This window comes from Bombina bombina, chromosome 3 (genome assembly GCF_027579735.1).
Source record: "Bombina bombina isolate aBomBom1 chromosome 3, aBomBom1.pri, whole genome shotgun sequence".
Taxonomy (NCBI): Eukaryota; Metazoa; Chordata; class Amphibia; order Anura; family Bombinatoridae; genus Bombina; species Bombina bombina.
Window position 1 is genome coordinate 232,366,685 of NC_069501.1, and position 15,897 is coordinate 232,382,581.

The following is a 15,897-nucleotide window of genomic DNA, read 5'->3' on the forward strand; positions in this document are numbered from 1 at the left end:
TTGATAATAGATGCAAACGGGAGTCTTTTAAAATGACATGCGCTATCTGGAAAGTTACATTTTTACTTTCTTGTATCTTTAATGTTTTTATGCAAAAAAATAAATACAAATTGCAATGTTTGCCTTCCATTAAAGGGACACTTAAATCAAAATAGACTTGATGATTCAGAAAGAGCACACAATTCTAAGACTTTTTTCAAATTTTCTTCCATTATCAAATTTTTCACAATCTTTTTATATGCACAATTTTTGAGACACCAGCTCCTACTGAGCATGTGCACAAGCTCACAGGGTATACGTATACTAGTCTGTGATTGGTTGATGTCTGTCACATGGTACAGGGGTCTGGCAAATGGAAGAAAAATAAATTTGGCAGAAAAAAAAAATCTGCTTTTGTGAAATTCAGAATGTGTTGTTGCATTGTCTTTTTATTTTCCACTTGTTAATTATGGGAGTCTACTGTATTTAGTGGTCCTTTAATATAAGCGGGAGAAAAAATGAGTGCTATGTCAATTTAATTCTCTTTGATTCAGCACTTGTGATCACCTGACAAATGCTATTTGCCCTCCTGCCAAATTACGTTACATAATCAGAGTGCAGATTTGTAAAATTCCGTCACTCCACAAGAGATTTAGATTCTGGGCACTCATGAATAATGCTGCGCTGGATACATAAGTAATGAGTGGTTCTTAGAAGCGGATTAAAGTTGTTTGTCAAACTAAAGCGGATTACCCGGGCACATGACCCTCTGGAGATCAGACGCTGGCAAGGGGAGAGAGCTTGTCCTGGATGGATGAATGCTGACATGGGAGCAGCAAGCAGTGATACTAAGGTAAAGAGGCTGCAAAATGAATTCAGTGAAATATAGCCGCATACTAAACATTTTATTTGTGTATTATTCATGATGAAATGAAATATAATTATCAAAGAATATGTGGATATTTAATATTGCAAAGCTTGTTGTTATATTTCTGATTTCCATTAATATTAATTTCCATATCCAGAATTATTTAAGATCAACTCTCTGCAAAGAAGACATTAAAAATGGTTAGTCCTATAGAAGTCCTGTATTTCTGAAATATTGTTTATCTTTCAGGGTGGATTGTCCTTATCTACTCATCTGTTAGTTCCCCCATGGAAAGGATTGCTGGCAGGGAACAAACTGGTTGCATCAGGACTGGACAGACTTTGTGTGACTGGCCGCACAATAAAAGAAAATTTCAGAACAGGACAGCCCCCCAGTTTTTCAAGGGAGAAAAACGGCGAGTGGCCTCTCCCACAATGCATCTCCCTATTCCTGCCAGAATTTCCTGTTTGGCCTCCGGCAGGACAGCAGGAGTTAAGGGTAGATTTCTTTCTTATTTTTTTTTCCTTTTATTTAAATATTGCAATATTGCTAGTGTAAGAGTATGTATGTGTGTATGCGTATGTATATGTGTGTGTATAAATATATATATATATCATCCAAAGAAACATGCACTCACTCCCCTTTCCTCAATGAATTGCCCAGGTGACTCATCAAGAGAAAACACGCAATGGAAGAAGTAGGAGGGCACTCACAGGTCTTTTCAAAAATATTCCTCTTTATTTATAAATTTTACAACATAGCAAAGTCGACGTTTCGGCTGTTCTAGGCAGCCTTTTTCAAGACAATCTACAATAAACATATATCATATGTCAATTAGCAAATATACAATGTATGCATATAGTCAATATACAAACTGCCATATACAGTACATACCAAAAATCAGCAAAAAATGCATCCAATAAATACAAAAGAACCCCCATTGTTATGTCCCCTTAAAAATAATCACCTTCATTTATGTGTTAATCTTATACTAACAATAAAAACCGCTAGAGATATAAACTTAGTTTGTGTGCATATAGATATCTAAAAACTGGCAGACAGCTATTTACATTATAAGACAAGTATTGGTTACTCAATAAATGTACACCCTGTATCAGAAAATCTTACCCTTTTCGTTATCAATGTAAATGTAACACTCAAATGTCTAAGATGTTGCAACCTTAAATAGCACACTATTATACACAAACTCAATGTTGTTACTCACAGTGTTAAAACCTCCAGAGGCTGTGAGAGGCTAATAGATCTCAAAAAGGCCTTAGCATAGAAACATATCGATCTAAACACCCTATACATAGTTCTAACTAGTTATCAAATGAAAATATGTTAAAGTGAAATTAGAGGCGCCCTCGTGTGCTGGCAGTTATTAAAATGCCAGTATTGGTGTGCTATGTGCTACAATAAAGTGTTAAATGTAAAACTTGTCACTAATTGCTTTTAAAATAACAATAACAATGTATGATGTAACAAGCAAATTTAACAACCTACAAATATAAACACAAATTGTTAGACTCAAACGATATTATCAAAGTATACTACAATGATATGACTATCCCTCTATCAATATAAGTTAGATAGTCCACACTCTCAGAAGTATTAAAAATCTCCAGGCAGCAGACTCATTCCAGATAGGTGTTGGCAATCACAGGTTCTGTTCAAAAAGAGAAAAGAGAAGAGGCGCCAAATGGTGTGTATCGTTTTAAATTCAGTAGGCCATGCCCCCAGATAAAAACTACTTACAAAATTTCCAGCACTTGAGAAGTGCCACAAATGCCTTCTGAACTATTTGCAGCCGTCCAGCTAGCTGATTTGTACCAGTACTGCTTCAATATTGTGCTGTGTGAGACAAAAAAACACAAAAGTGCCACAATAGTGTGTATCAGTGTGATCACTTGAAAAAGCGCAACAATTGAAATGTACTCACAGGATATAGGGCACTTGAGAAGTGCCACAAAGACCTCCTGGACACTTGTCAGCTGTCCAGCTCACTGATTTCACCGATATCCTCTGGGTTCAATAGTTCAGGTCACAAAAGGGCTCCAATGAAGCACTCTACGATATGCCTGCAGCTCAATGTCCTGTTACTTGCATAAATGGCTGTCAATATTAAATGCCAAAAATGCCGTGCTACTTGTAATTGTAATATATAAAGATATTTATTTTAAAAACAATGTTACACTACGCGTTTCCCGGTTGCTAAGACCGCTTCCTCAGGTGTAAATACAAATACAAAGTAGCCAAATTTTATAGCCCATTGTCGGCGTCTATCCCGACCTAGGGCGCATGCGTGAGCAACTTAAACATCGTTAGCCAATCCGTGTCTGTATAGGAATTATGTGTGATCTAATAGGTTCCCACTTAGGGGCTTGGCCTGTGACGTTACCTACTATCATATGAGTGCAGTGATTGACACTAAGTATCGATGTACCACTTCAATGGCCATCACCGGTAAACAAACACATCGTAAGTGTTTTTCACATATTGCTAAAATTATTAAAGGATCGCCCCATTATTTTCAGTGCTTATTGTTTTAGCTACCACTTCAATGGCCATCACCGGTAAACATTTTTATCGAGTTTATGTATTTAGATGTCGAGATATATGCATTATGAGGTAATGCTTGTATTTTTTAAGGTTTTTATGATTTGTAAATGCGTGGTCAACATTCTCTAATCCAATCTGAGCTAAAACAATAAGCACTGAAAATAATGGGGCGATCCTTTAATAATTTTAGCAATATGTGAAAAACACTTACGATGTGTTTGTTTACCGGTGATGGCCATTGAAGTGGTACATCGATACTTAGTGTCAATCACTGCACTCATATGATAGTAGGTAACGTCACAGGCCAAGCCCCTACGTGGGAACCTATTAGATCACACATAATTCCTATACAGACACGGATTGGCTAACGATGTTTAAGTTGCTCACGCATGCGCCCTAGGTCGGGATAGACGCCGACAATGGGCTATAAAATTTGGCTACTTTGTATTTGTATTTACACCTGAGGAAGCGGTCTTAGCAACCGGGAAACGCGTAGTGTAACATTGTTTTTAAAATAAATATCTTTATATATTACAATTACAAGTAGCACGGCATTTTTTGGCATTTAATATTGACAGCCATTTATGCAAGTAACAGGACATTGAGCTGCAGGCATATCGTAGAGTGCTTCATTGGAGCCCTTTTGTGACCTGAACTATTGAACCCAGAGGATATCGGTGAAATCAGTGAGCTGGACAGCTGACAAGTGTCCAGGAGGTCTTTGTGGCACTTCTCAAGTGCCCTATATCCTGTGAGTACATTTCAATTGTTGCGCTTTTTCAAGTGATCACACTGATACACACTATTGTGGCACTTTTGTGTTTTTTTGTCTCACACAGCACAATATTGAAGCAGTACTGGTACAAATCAGCTAGCTGGACGGCTGCAAATAGTTCAGAAGGCATTTGTGGCACTTCTCAAGTGCTGGAAATTTTGTAAGTAGTTTTTATCTGGGGGCATGGCCTACTGAATTTAAAACGATACACACCATTTGGCGCCTCTTCTCTTTTCTCTTTTTGAATAGTTCTAACTAGACATCCTAATATCACTCATCAATATAAATAATACAGATAATGCAACAATGTTGCAAAATGTGCTATTGAGCAAACTGTAATATGAAGCATCTAATTATTTACCTTGCTGTTATAGCGCAACGGCTAGAGACGCCGTAATCCAGGATACAAGTATGCTAATGCAGGTGTGAGCCTATTTTTAAATAGACTGCACATTGATACGTCATTACGTAACGTCACTGCTGATTGGACCAAAGGCAGGGGGTGCGTGTTGATATTGCACCAAAACAACTGACCAATGTGGGAATCTGCCTAATCACAACACCCCCAGTTGTTTGGCTAATGGTAAAGCACATTTATGGACAACAGACCATACTTATAAATGGATTTAAAATTTTAAACTGGCAGGCACCAAACTACACTGTCCATTACCATATGCATTAATGTTTACCAAATTTTTTCCATAATAGTCAGAACTTAAACTTACTACTTAGAGAGACGATTAAATCATCTAAATTATATATTAGTGACATATGGACGTCGCGGTCTCTAGAGACCAAATGTCCCCACATAGACCTTTTTTTTTTTTTTTTAACAAAAATAGAACAAAATAGAATAAGACCCAAAGAGAGGGTAATATTTATGCTCCATTGTCTTTAGTAAAACAATGATAAATCTAATTCAGTATTCAAACCCTTAGGGCACATAGTGCCCAAATGGTGTATCCAGCGTGCTTCCTTTTTAAGGAGCTCTTCATCCCTATTGCCTCCTTTTTTAAGCAAGGGTACCCTGTCTATAAGGATTGTTCTCAACATAGCCACCGTATGGCCATGTTGTAAAAAGTGGCGTGCTACTGGCTGGCCACTGCTGTTTTTATTATATGCTGCCCTAATGGCACTCTTGTGATTAGTAAGGTGTTCCCTGAAGGTAGTACAGGTCTTTCCAACGTAATATTTCCCACAGGGGCAAACAATCACATAAATCACAAAGTCAGAAGAACAGGTTAATCTGTGTCTTATAGAAAAATATTGAGATTTATAGGGATCTCTGAACTTGTCACCAGTGATCATAGTATTGCAAGTGACACAGCTGCCACATTTAAAACAACCAAATTTTTTCTTAGGTAGCCAAGTATGGGTACCAATATGTACATTGTGTTTAACAATTACAGACTGAAGGCTTTTGCCTTTCTTATATACCATCCGAGGTGGTTTGAAATCCTTAAAGGGCAATGATGGATCTTGAGTCAAAATATACCAATTTTTTACACTGTTTCTCTTTGTTGATCTAAATGTTCAATTTCATTCCATACTCTCATAATATCTTTTAGCTTGTACCCCCTACTTAAAAATCTAACCCGCATAATGTGAATCTGAGAAAGCTTATCTTGAGTATCAGTATTATTTCTAATAACTCTCAGAAAATTGAGATTTAAGGATTCCAAATTTTAACTGTGGGGGATGAAAACTCTGACATTTTAAAAGAGTATTCCTATCAGTAGGTTTTGAAAACATTTAGTCTTAAGCAAGCAGTGATCCAAATTATCATCCTTAAATATACAAAGATTTAATTTTTTTATCTGATATTGATCAAATTCCATTTTGAACTGAACATTTGGCAGATTATTATTTAATTGTTCAAACCAACATTTCAATTCAGCTTCACTGCCAACCCAAATAAAAAACACATCATCAATGTACCGACGGTATAAGAGAATATGTGGATTTTTAATGTTAAAAAAAAATGTATCTTCATACCATGCCATAAATAAATTGGCATATGCAGGGGCCATTGGAGACCCCATGGCAGTGCCAACCAACTGCAGATAATATGTATTTTCAAACCGAAAATAATTGTGTGTTAAACAAATCTCCAATAGTTATATAATGAATTCAATAAGAGGGCCTAAATAACCATCATCAGAGAGTAATTTAGTCCTAACTACCTGTAACCCCAAATCATGTGGAATTATGGCGTAAAGACTGGCCACATCAAGTGTGACCAGCAGCACCTTTTTAGAAAATGACTGGTCATGTATAAGTTTAATTAATTCAATTGAATCTAAGAGAAATGTTGGTGTTTTTTTTAACAGTGGAGAGGTTTACTAAGCGCCTGCTGATTAACAGACCTCTGGCTCTGATAGGATGACACCTAGTTGTCAACTAACACATTTGTCAGTAATCAGAAATATATCAGAGCGCCACCCTGTGGAGGCTGGGTCTATATGAAGCTATGTATAAAGCGCCACAAATTACAAAGTTTACGTTGATGACAATAACAAATTATTCAAGGTGAAATAACAGGTCAATATTAAAATTTCATGGATCCATGTAATTAACAATTCAAATAAACTTAAAACACAAGATTATAAAATGGTTAAAAACAGATGCTTAAAATCAAACCAAATACTAAAAGGTATGATATGGTCACAGTTTGCAATATGCACAGTTAACAGTAATCTTGACTGTTAGACAAATGATTTGTTATGTAAGCTAATAAATGTTAAATTGAATGGGGTCGCAATGATCGGCCCTGAAATATTCCGGATCGCACCGTTTGTATATGGCTACAATCAATAGTATAAGTGATTAATATAGGTCACAAAATAACACAACTAATGAATGATATGCTCACACCAGGAGTGGATAATTATGAAATAATAAGTCACCGATTAGCAGCGGTGTAGGAGACTAAAGGTTGGCAAAAATTAGTGATAGGTGACTAATACAGTTGCGAGCGTGTGGTGTTGTGTGGAGTGGATAATTAAAGTGTTAATGTAGATGAGGGAAAGTTATTTCAACTCTCGCTTTAGCTGTGGCTTTAACCAAAGATTGATGAGTTCCTTATAAAGTTGCATACTCGTGACTAATACACGATAGGTTCATACCAAGAGCTTACACTATGTGCTTAACTCTGTCACCGGTTGGCTACGGTGTAGACAAACAAAAATAGGCTGGTACCTAATATAATTGAGCGGTGGGTGTATAATGATGTACAATGGGTACAGTGGATTAAAAGTGTAACATAAATATTTGGAACCGACAAGTGTGGTAACAAAAAACGGTGTAGAAAGATACAATAATAACACAGTGGCGTTGAAACAAAAATCGTCCTTAAAACTGACAAATAAATAGATACTTGCAGAAGTAGTGAGCAGCGCTTTAAAGAAATCAATCAATAATATGAACAAAACAGTCTTGCTGCTCTGTAGCCTCCTAACTAGCAAAGGAGGATGTAAATGCAAACAGTAGGCACACTGAGTAAGTTTCGAGTGAAGTTTCTTTAACTCCCTATCAGTGCCGCCATTCTCTGTCCCTGTGTGTTTCTCCTCACACCGGTCGTACAAGCAAGTGGGCAAATGATCTGTGTAAAAGAGGACAGCGCAAAGGGACACAATTCAAGGCAGTTTTATTGACAGATGCAACACTTCAATACAAGTTCTACTTACAAACAGTAAGTTCTTTCAGGCATTTCACAATTTATGTTGTAAACATATAGGGTGTTTGTGAACAACCGTGGCGACCTATATCAGCGGACAAAGACCCTATATGTTCACAACATAAATTGTGAAATGCCTGAAAGAACTTACTGTTTGTAAGTAGAACTTGTATTGAAGTGTTGCATCTGTCAATAAAACTGCCTTGAATTGTGTCCCTTTGACAGTCTTGATAAAGGTCACTGGAAGACCGAAACGCGTTGACTGGTAAGGAGCATTTTGATATTTACCCCCTTTTAAAACAATCTATACCATTATTTATTTCTCTTTGGCAGAAGGACCTTTCCTGAACCAACGTTGAAATCAAACACTAACTTTTTCGTCTAAGAGGATTAGGAAACACTCATACACTGAATATGGGAACTGCTATTTGACACTTAGTACAAACGTTTGGGATCCTATGTACTTTTGCATTTGTTTTTGAGTTACCCTCACCTTTGGATTTCACCTTGATTATTTTTTCACACGTATCTGCAGCCATTTTTAAGAATATGACTGTTACACTAGCACTTTTTTGCATTTTTGTATTTGTATATATATATACATTTTTTGAACGCAATGTTTTTTGCACTTTTAAAATATCAGTGTCAGTTTTAAGGAAGATTTTTGTTTCAACTCCACTGTGTTATTGTATCTTTCTACACTGTTTTTTGTTACCACACTTGTCTGTTCCAAATATTTATGTTACACTTTTAATCCACTTTACCCATTGTACATCATTATAGGCCCACCGCTCAATTATATTAGGTACCAGCCTATTTTTGTTTGTCTACACCATAGCCAACCGTTGACAGATTTCAACACTGTTAAGCACATAGTATAAGCTCTTGGTATGAGCCTATCGTGTATTAGTCACGAGATTGCAACTTTATAAGGAACTCATCAATCTTTGGTTAAAGCCACAGCTAAAGCGAGAGTTGAAATAACTTTCACTCATCTACATTAACACTTTAATTATCCACGCCACACAACACCACACGCTCGCAACTGTATTAGTCACCTATCACTAATTTTTGCCAAACTTTAGTCTCCTACACCGCTGCTAATCTGTGACTTATTATTTCATAATTATCCACTCCTGGTGTGAGCATATCATTCATTAGTTGTGTTATTTTGTGACATATATTAATCACTTATACTATTGATTGTAGCCATATACAAATGGTGCGATCCGGAATATTTCAGGGCCGATCGTTGCGACCCCATTCAATTTAACATTTATTAGCTTACATCACAAAGTATTGTAACCATTTGTAACAGTCAAGATTACTGTTAACTGTGTATATTGCAAACTGTGATCATATCACACCTTTTAGTATTTGGTTTGATTTTAAGCATCTGTTTTTAACCATTTTATCATCTTGTGTTTTAAGTTTATCTGAATTGTTAATTACATGGATCTATGAAATTTTAATATTGACCTGTTATTTCACCTTGAATAAATTGTTATTGTCATCAACATAAACTTTCTAATTTGTGGCGCTTTATAGCTTCATATAGACCCAGCCTCCACAGGGTGGCGCTCTGATATATTTCTGTTTTTTTAACAGTGTCTTGTAAAAAGTAATCCACATATTGGGCCACACTTTGATAGAGAGCCCCAATAGCGGAAGCAATCGGGCGTCCGGGGGGAGAGACTGCATTTTTGTGAATTTTAGGAATGGTATAAATAAATGGAAATCTGGGATGGTCAGTGGTCATGAATTTAAATGTTGGTTTATCTATATACATGCCCTGCAACGCCATAGATAGTGTTTTTTCCAATGACAATTTAAATTCTTTGGTAGGATTTTTTGGTAATACCCTATATGTAACAGTGTCATTAAGTTGAGAAAGTAATTCTGATCTATAGTATGAATGGTCCAAAACAACTATAGCTCCACCCTTATCGGCAGATCTTATAATAATAGAGTCATCATCACGAAGGCTTGCAATTTTTTTATTAATTTCAACTGAACATAAAAAGGTAAAGGTCTTAAAAGAGAAATGTGTGGTAGGTGGATGAAATCTAGATTTACTTTTAAACTTAGGTTTATGTCCAGATAAAGCTGAATTATTGGTAGATTTAAAAAAAAAAAGTATTTTAACTTAATTTGGCACTGGGATCTGGCTAAGTCAATCTGGTTATCAAATTCATCAATCTTAGGAGTTGGTACATAATTTAGCCCTTTATTGAGCAATCGAATCTCAGATTCACTAAGTTGACGACTGCTAAGATTGATGATGTCACAGTCCGTATTTACATTTTGAGTTTTGGTTTGGTGCCCACCCCGTTTGACATGGTTTCTGACCCTTTTCCTACCTCCTTTTTTGAATGAGGGGCAGTTTTGTACTGAGATCTAGTTTGCACTCTATGTGTATCTGGAAGTATTTGTGTTACTGGACCCTTCTTGTCCACTTGAATCTCCCCCGCTAGTATCTGTAGTGTGCATACTCTGTTTAGTGCGGTTATCCCTAAATCTCCTACGATGGAAAGAGGGCTTGTCACTTAGCCAAGGGTAAACACTTTTCTCTTTGTAATCAGTTTCTACAGTATGTAATTTTTTATTTTTGAAACTGATTAATTCTTGTTTGTATTTATCCAACTGTGCTTTTAATTTTCCCAACCAGTCTTCACTGGTATCATTAGAGAAGCAAACCATTTTATCTGATTCCAACAATTTAATTTCACCTTTTTTAATTTTCTTTAACCTAGTAACTTCCTCTATAACCAAAAGAACCCAATCTAGGGAACAATTTTTTGCTATGTAACACCATTTTGTTTTACAGAACTCAACATTGTTGCGTCCAATGGTGGGCTGATTTTTAATACAGAAACCCCTAGGAATGTGTTTCTTTTTATAATAATCAGCTAAATAATTTGAGTGCAAATTATAGTCCACCTCTTTTCTCTTTATTTATATTTAGCAATCTATGATATATGTTAAGAGGTGATTCTCCAATTTTTTCCCCATCACATGCCTGTAGAATGTGCTCAGCATCCTCATCTGTATATGCAAATAGCGCTTCATCATCATCAAAATCTTGTGTAACCAAAGCTGTAGCTTCCCCTTCATGTATGCGGGTGTGATCCATGTTGGATATCCAAAGGAAGGCCGTCAACCACGATGGGCTGTGTCCCAATGTAAAATGCTGCTGCTAGTGTTATTAAAACAAAAAAAGCATACAAAGTCTTGAATCCCAGTGTGGTGAGAGACAACAATGTAAGTCTCTGTATTATCTTCAGGAGGGTGCAATGTCAATGATCCGTGGAACACAGGATCTTTATATTTCATCCAAAGAAACATGCACTCACTCCCCTTTCCTCAATGAATTGCCCAGGTGACTCTTCAAGAGAAAACATGCAATGGAACAGAAGAAGTAGGAGGGCACTCATGGGTCTTTCCAAAATTATTCCTCTTTATTTAAACATTTCACAACATAGCTGTCAAGCCGCGCTGCTCTAGCTGTTGCTAGGGGCGCGGCGTCTCCTTCCTTGCTCGTTGCCAGGGGCAGTGTCGGCTCCGGATGCATGCGGCGCTGATGTCATCTCTGCACAATCTGGATGCTGGTTGGAGCTCAGTGGCGCGAATCTGCGCTTATTTAAATGTTCTAATAATGATCTGTCACTGCCCAAGTATAGGTGATACTTTGTGGGCTCCTGTGTGTGACAGATCGTTCTTTCTATGTGCCTAAATATTGTTGCTGAACCTGCCTGTCTGACTACTCTACCTGCCTTAACCCTTAAACTGCTTGATTAAATATTGTTGCTGAACCTGCCTGTCTGACTACTCTACCTGCCTTAACCCTTACACTGCTGGATTGATTATTGTTGCTGAACCTGCCTGTCTGACTACTCTACCTGCCTTAACCCTTAAACTGCTGGATTAAATATTGTTGCTGAACCTGCCTGTCTGACTACTCTACCTACCTTAACCCTTACACTGCTGGATTGATTATTGTTGCTGAACCTGCCTGCCTGACTACTCTACCTGCCTTAACCCTTAAACTGCTGGATTAAATATTGTTGCTGAACCTGCCTGTCTGACTACTCTACCTGCCTCAACCCTTACACTGCTGGATTGATTATTGTTGCTGAACCTGCCTGTCTGACTACTCTACCTGCCTTAACCCTTAAACTGCTGGATTAAATATTGTTGCTGAACCTGCCTGTCTGACTACTCTACCTGACTTAACCCTTACACAGCTGGATTGATTACTGTTGCTGAACCTGCCTGCCTGACTACTCTACCTGCCTTAACCCTTAAACTTTTGGACTGCTTTACTGTTGCCAAACCCTGCCTGCCTGGCCATTCTAGTAGTTTATCCTTGGACTGCTTTCCTGTTGCCAAACCCTGCCTGCCTGACCATTCTAGTGGTTCATCCTTGGACTGCTCTGCTGTTGCCGCTGGGGACTGCCCTGCCTGTGGTGAGTGCCGCCTTCCTCATCTTACTAACTTTCTCTGCTCTGGGATATTACCTATCATTCCAGCTCGACGCCAGGATTGCAAGACTACTGGCCAAGTTTGGTCTGATAGAGGAGTATCCCACGAGTGTTACAATAGCAAAGTCGACGTTTCAGCTGTTCTAGGCAGCCTTTTTCAAGACAATCTACAATAAACATATATCATATGTCAATAAGCAGATATACAATTTATGCATATAGTCAATATACAAAATGCCATATACATACCATAAATAAGCAAAAAATGCATCCAATAAATACAAAAGAACCCCCATTGTTATCTCCCCTTAAAAATAATCACCTTCATTTATGTGTTAATCTTATACTAACAATAAAAACCTCTAGATATATAAACCTAGTTTGTGTGCATATAGATATCTAAAAACTGTCAGACAGCTATTTACATTACAAGACAACTATTGGTTACTCAATAAATGTACACCCTGTATCAGAAAATGTTACCCTCGATCGTTATCAATGTAAATGTAACACTCAAATGTCTATGATGTTGCAACCTTAAATAGCACACTATTATACACAAACTCAATGGATGGAAAGAGGGCTTGCCACTTAGCCAAGGGTAAACACGTGTCTCTTTGTAATCAGTTTCTACAGTATGTAATTTTTTATTTTTGAAACTGGTTAATTCTTGTTTGTATTTATCCAACTGTGCTTTTAATTTTCCCAACCAGTCTTCACTGTATCATTAAACAAGCAAACTATTTTATCTGATTCCAACAATTCAATTTCACCTTTTGTAATTTTATTTAACCTAGTAACTTCCTCTATAACCAAAAGAACCCAATCTAGGGAACATTTATTTGCTATGTAACACCATTTTTTACAAAACTCAACATTGTTGCGTCCAATGGTGGGCTGATTTTTAATACGGAAACATACGGAATGTGTTTCTTTTTATAATAATCAGCTAAATAATTTGAGTGCAAATTAAAGTCCACTTTTTTCACTTTATATTTAGCAATCTATGATATATGTTAAGAGGTGATTCTCCAATTTTTTCCACATCACATGCCTGTAGAATGCGCTCAGCATCCTCATCTGTATACGCAAATAGCGCTTCATCATCATCAAAATCTTGTGTAACCAAAGATGTAGCTTTCCCTTCATGTATGCTGGTGTGATCCATGTTGGATATCCAAAGGAAGGCTGTCAACCACGATGGGCTGTGTCCCAATGTAGAATGTTTTGGTGCAATATCGTCACGCACCCACTGCCATGGGTCCAATCAGCAGTGATGTTACGTAATGACGTATCAATATGCGGTCTATTAACAAATGGCCTCACACCTGCATTAGCATACTTGTATCCTGGATTACGGTGTCTCTAGCCGTTGCACTATAACAGCAAGGTAAATAATTATATGCTTCATATTACAGTTTGCTCAATAGCACATTTTGCAAAATTGTTGCATTATCTGCATTATTTATATTGATGAGTGATATTAGGATGTCTAGTTAGAACTATGTATAGGGTGTTTAAATCGATATGTTTTTATGCTAAGGCCTTTTTGAGATCTATTGGCCTCTCACAGCCTCTGGAGGTTTTAACACTGTGAGTAACAACATTGAGTTTGTGTATAATAGTGTGCTATTTAAGGTTGCAACATCATAGACATTTGAGTGTTACATTTACATTGATAACGACGAGGGTAACATTTTCTGATACAGTGTGTACATTTATTGAGTAACCAATACTTGTCTTATAATGTAAATAGCTGTCTGCCAGTTCTTAGATATCTATATGCATACAAACTAGGTTTATATATCTTTATTACAAAAAGATTTTATTACATCCATTAAAATCTAGGAAGAGATGACAGCAGCAAAAATCGGGAAAGCATATAGCACCCTGGCTTACGTGTTACGGCTTACATTGGCTATGATTACGGCGTAACCCGAAACACGTAAGCCAGGGTGCTATGCTTTCCCGATTTTTGCTGCTGTCACCTCTTCCTAGATTTTAACAGATGTAATAAAGTTTTGAATTTTAATACGAACTGTGCACCATCTCTTCTTTGGATTATTTACCACACCAGCGTGACAGTTTATATGTTGGCACTTCCACTCAGTCCGCACAGCCTGTACCAGCTCCAAGGCAGATTTCAACATTCACACGGATACGTCACTGCTGCAGCCCTGGGATTGGTTGCTTATCGTGAAGGTCCGTCTGCAGAGGGGTGAAGCATTTGGCGGAGTTCTGTCCTGGCCGGTTGGGTCTCACCTAAGTAATTGGTTTTGGTGGCTGTATGGACATCAAGTTTGTTTGTTATTTTCCTGACCTTTAGACGGACAGATAAGGTCTGACCAATTGATTTCCAATTACCTTTCATTTTTTACAGTATAAGATTAACACATAAATGAAGGTGATTATTTTTAAGGGGAGAAAACAATGGGGTTTCTTTTGTATTTATTGGATGCATTTTTTGCTTATTTTTGGTATGTATATGGCAGTTTGTATATTGACTATATGCATAAATTGTATATTTGCTTGAAAAAGGCTGCCTAGAACAGCCAAAACATCGACTTTGCTATGTTGTGAAATGTATAAATAAAGAGGAATATTTTTGGTAAGACCCGTGAGTGCCCTCCTACTTATTCCATTATATATACTGTATAAATATATATATTTGTTAAATATATGTGTGCCACAATTATTGGCACCCTTTTAGTCAATACTTTGTGCTACCTGCCAAGATAACAGCTCTGAGTCTTCTCTTATAATGCCTGATGAGGCTGGAGAAGACATGACAAGGGATCTGAGGCCATTCCTCCATACAGAATCTCTCCAGATCCTTAACATTTTTAGATCAATGCTGGTGGACTCTGCTCTTCAGTTCACCCCACAGATTTTCTATGGGGTTCAAGTCAGGGGAATGGGATGGCCATGGCAGGACCTTGATTTTGTGGTCAGTAAACCATTTTTTAAATTGATTTGAGGTATGTTTTGGATCATTGTTCTGCTTGAAGATCCAACCATGGCTCATGTTAAGCTTTCTGACAGAGGTAATCAGGTGTTCATTAAATATCTGTTGATATTTGATAGAGTCCATGATGCCATGTAGCCTTACAAAATGTCCAGGTCCTCTGGCAAAAAAACAGCCCCAAAACATTAAAGAACCACTACCATATTTAACCTTGGGCATGAGGTACTTTTCCACATGGCTGCCTCTCTTTGCGTGCCAAACCCACTTCTGGTGTTTATTGCCAAAAAGCTCTATTTTGGTTTCATCTGATAATAGAACCTAGTCCCATTTGAAGTTCCAGTAGTATCTGGCAAATTGAAGTCATTTAAGTTTCTTTTTGGATAAGAGTAGAGGCTTTTTTCTTGAAACCCTTCCAAAGAACTTGTAGTGATGTAGATGATGTGGGATTTTAGTTTTGGAGACTTTCTGGCCCCAAGACGCAACTAACTTCTGCAATTCTCCAGCTGTGATCCTTGGAGATATTTTGGCCAATGGAACAATCGTCTTCAGAGTGCGTTGAGACAATACAGACACACGTCCTCTTCTAGGTGG

General features: G+C 37.4%; 1 protein-coding gene across 1 annotated transcript in view; it reads left to right on the forward strand.

Annotated features, from left to right (window-relative positions):
* The first annotated feature begins 805 nt into the window (after positions 1-805).
* The window catches only part of RSKR (ribosomal protein S6 kinase related), a 50,696-nt gene continuing 35,604 nt past the window's right edge, over positions 806-15,897 (forward strand). The window contains exons 1-2 of the mRNA XM_053705228.1: positions 806-832; positions 1,097-1,345. Coding sequence (XP_053561203.1) covers positions 806-832; positions 1,097-1,345 — 276 coding nt within the window. The remainder of the gene's footprint in view (positions 833-1,096; positions 1,346-15,897) is intronic.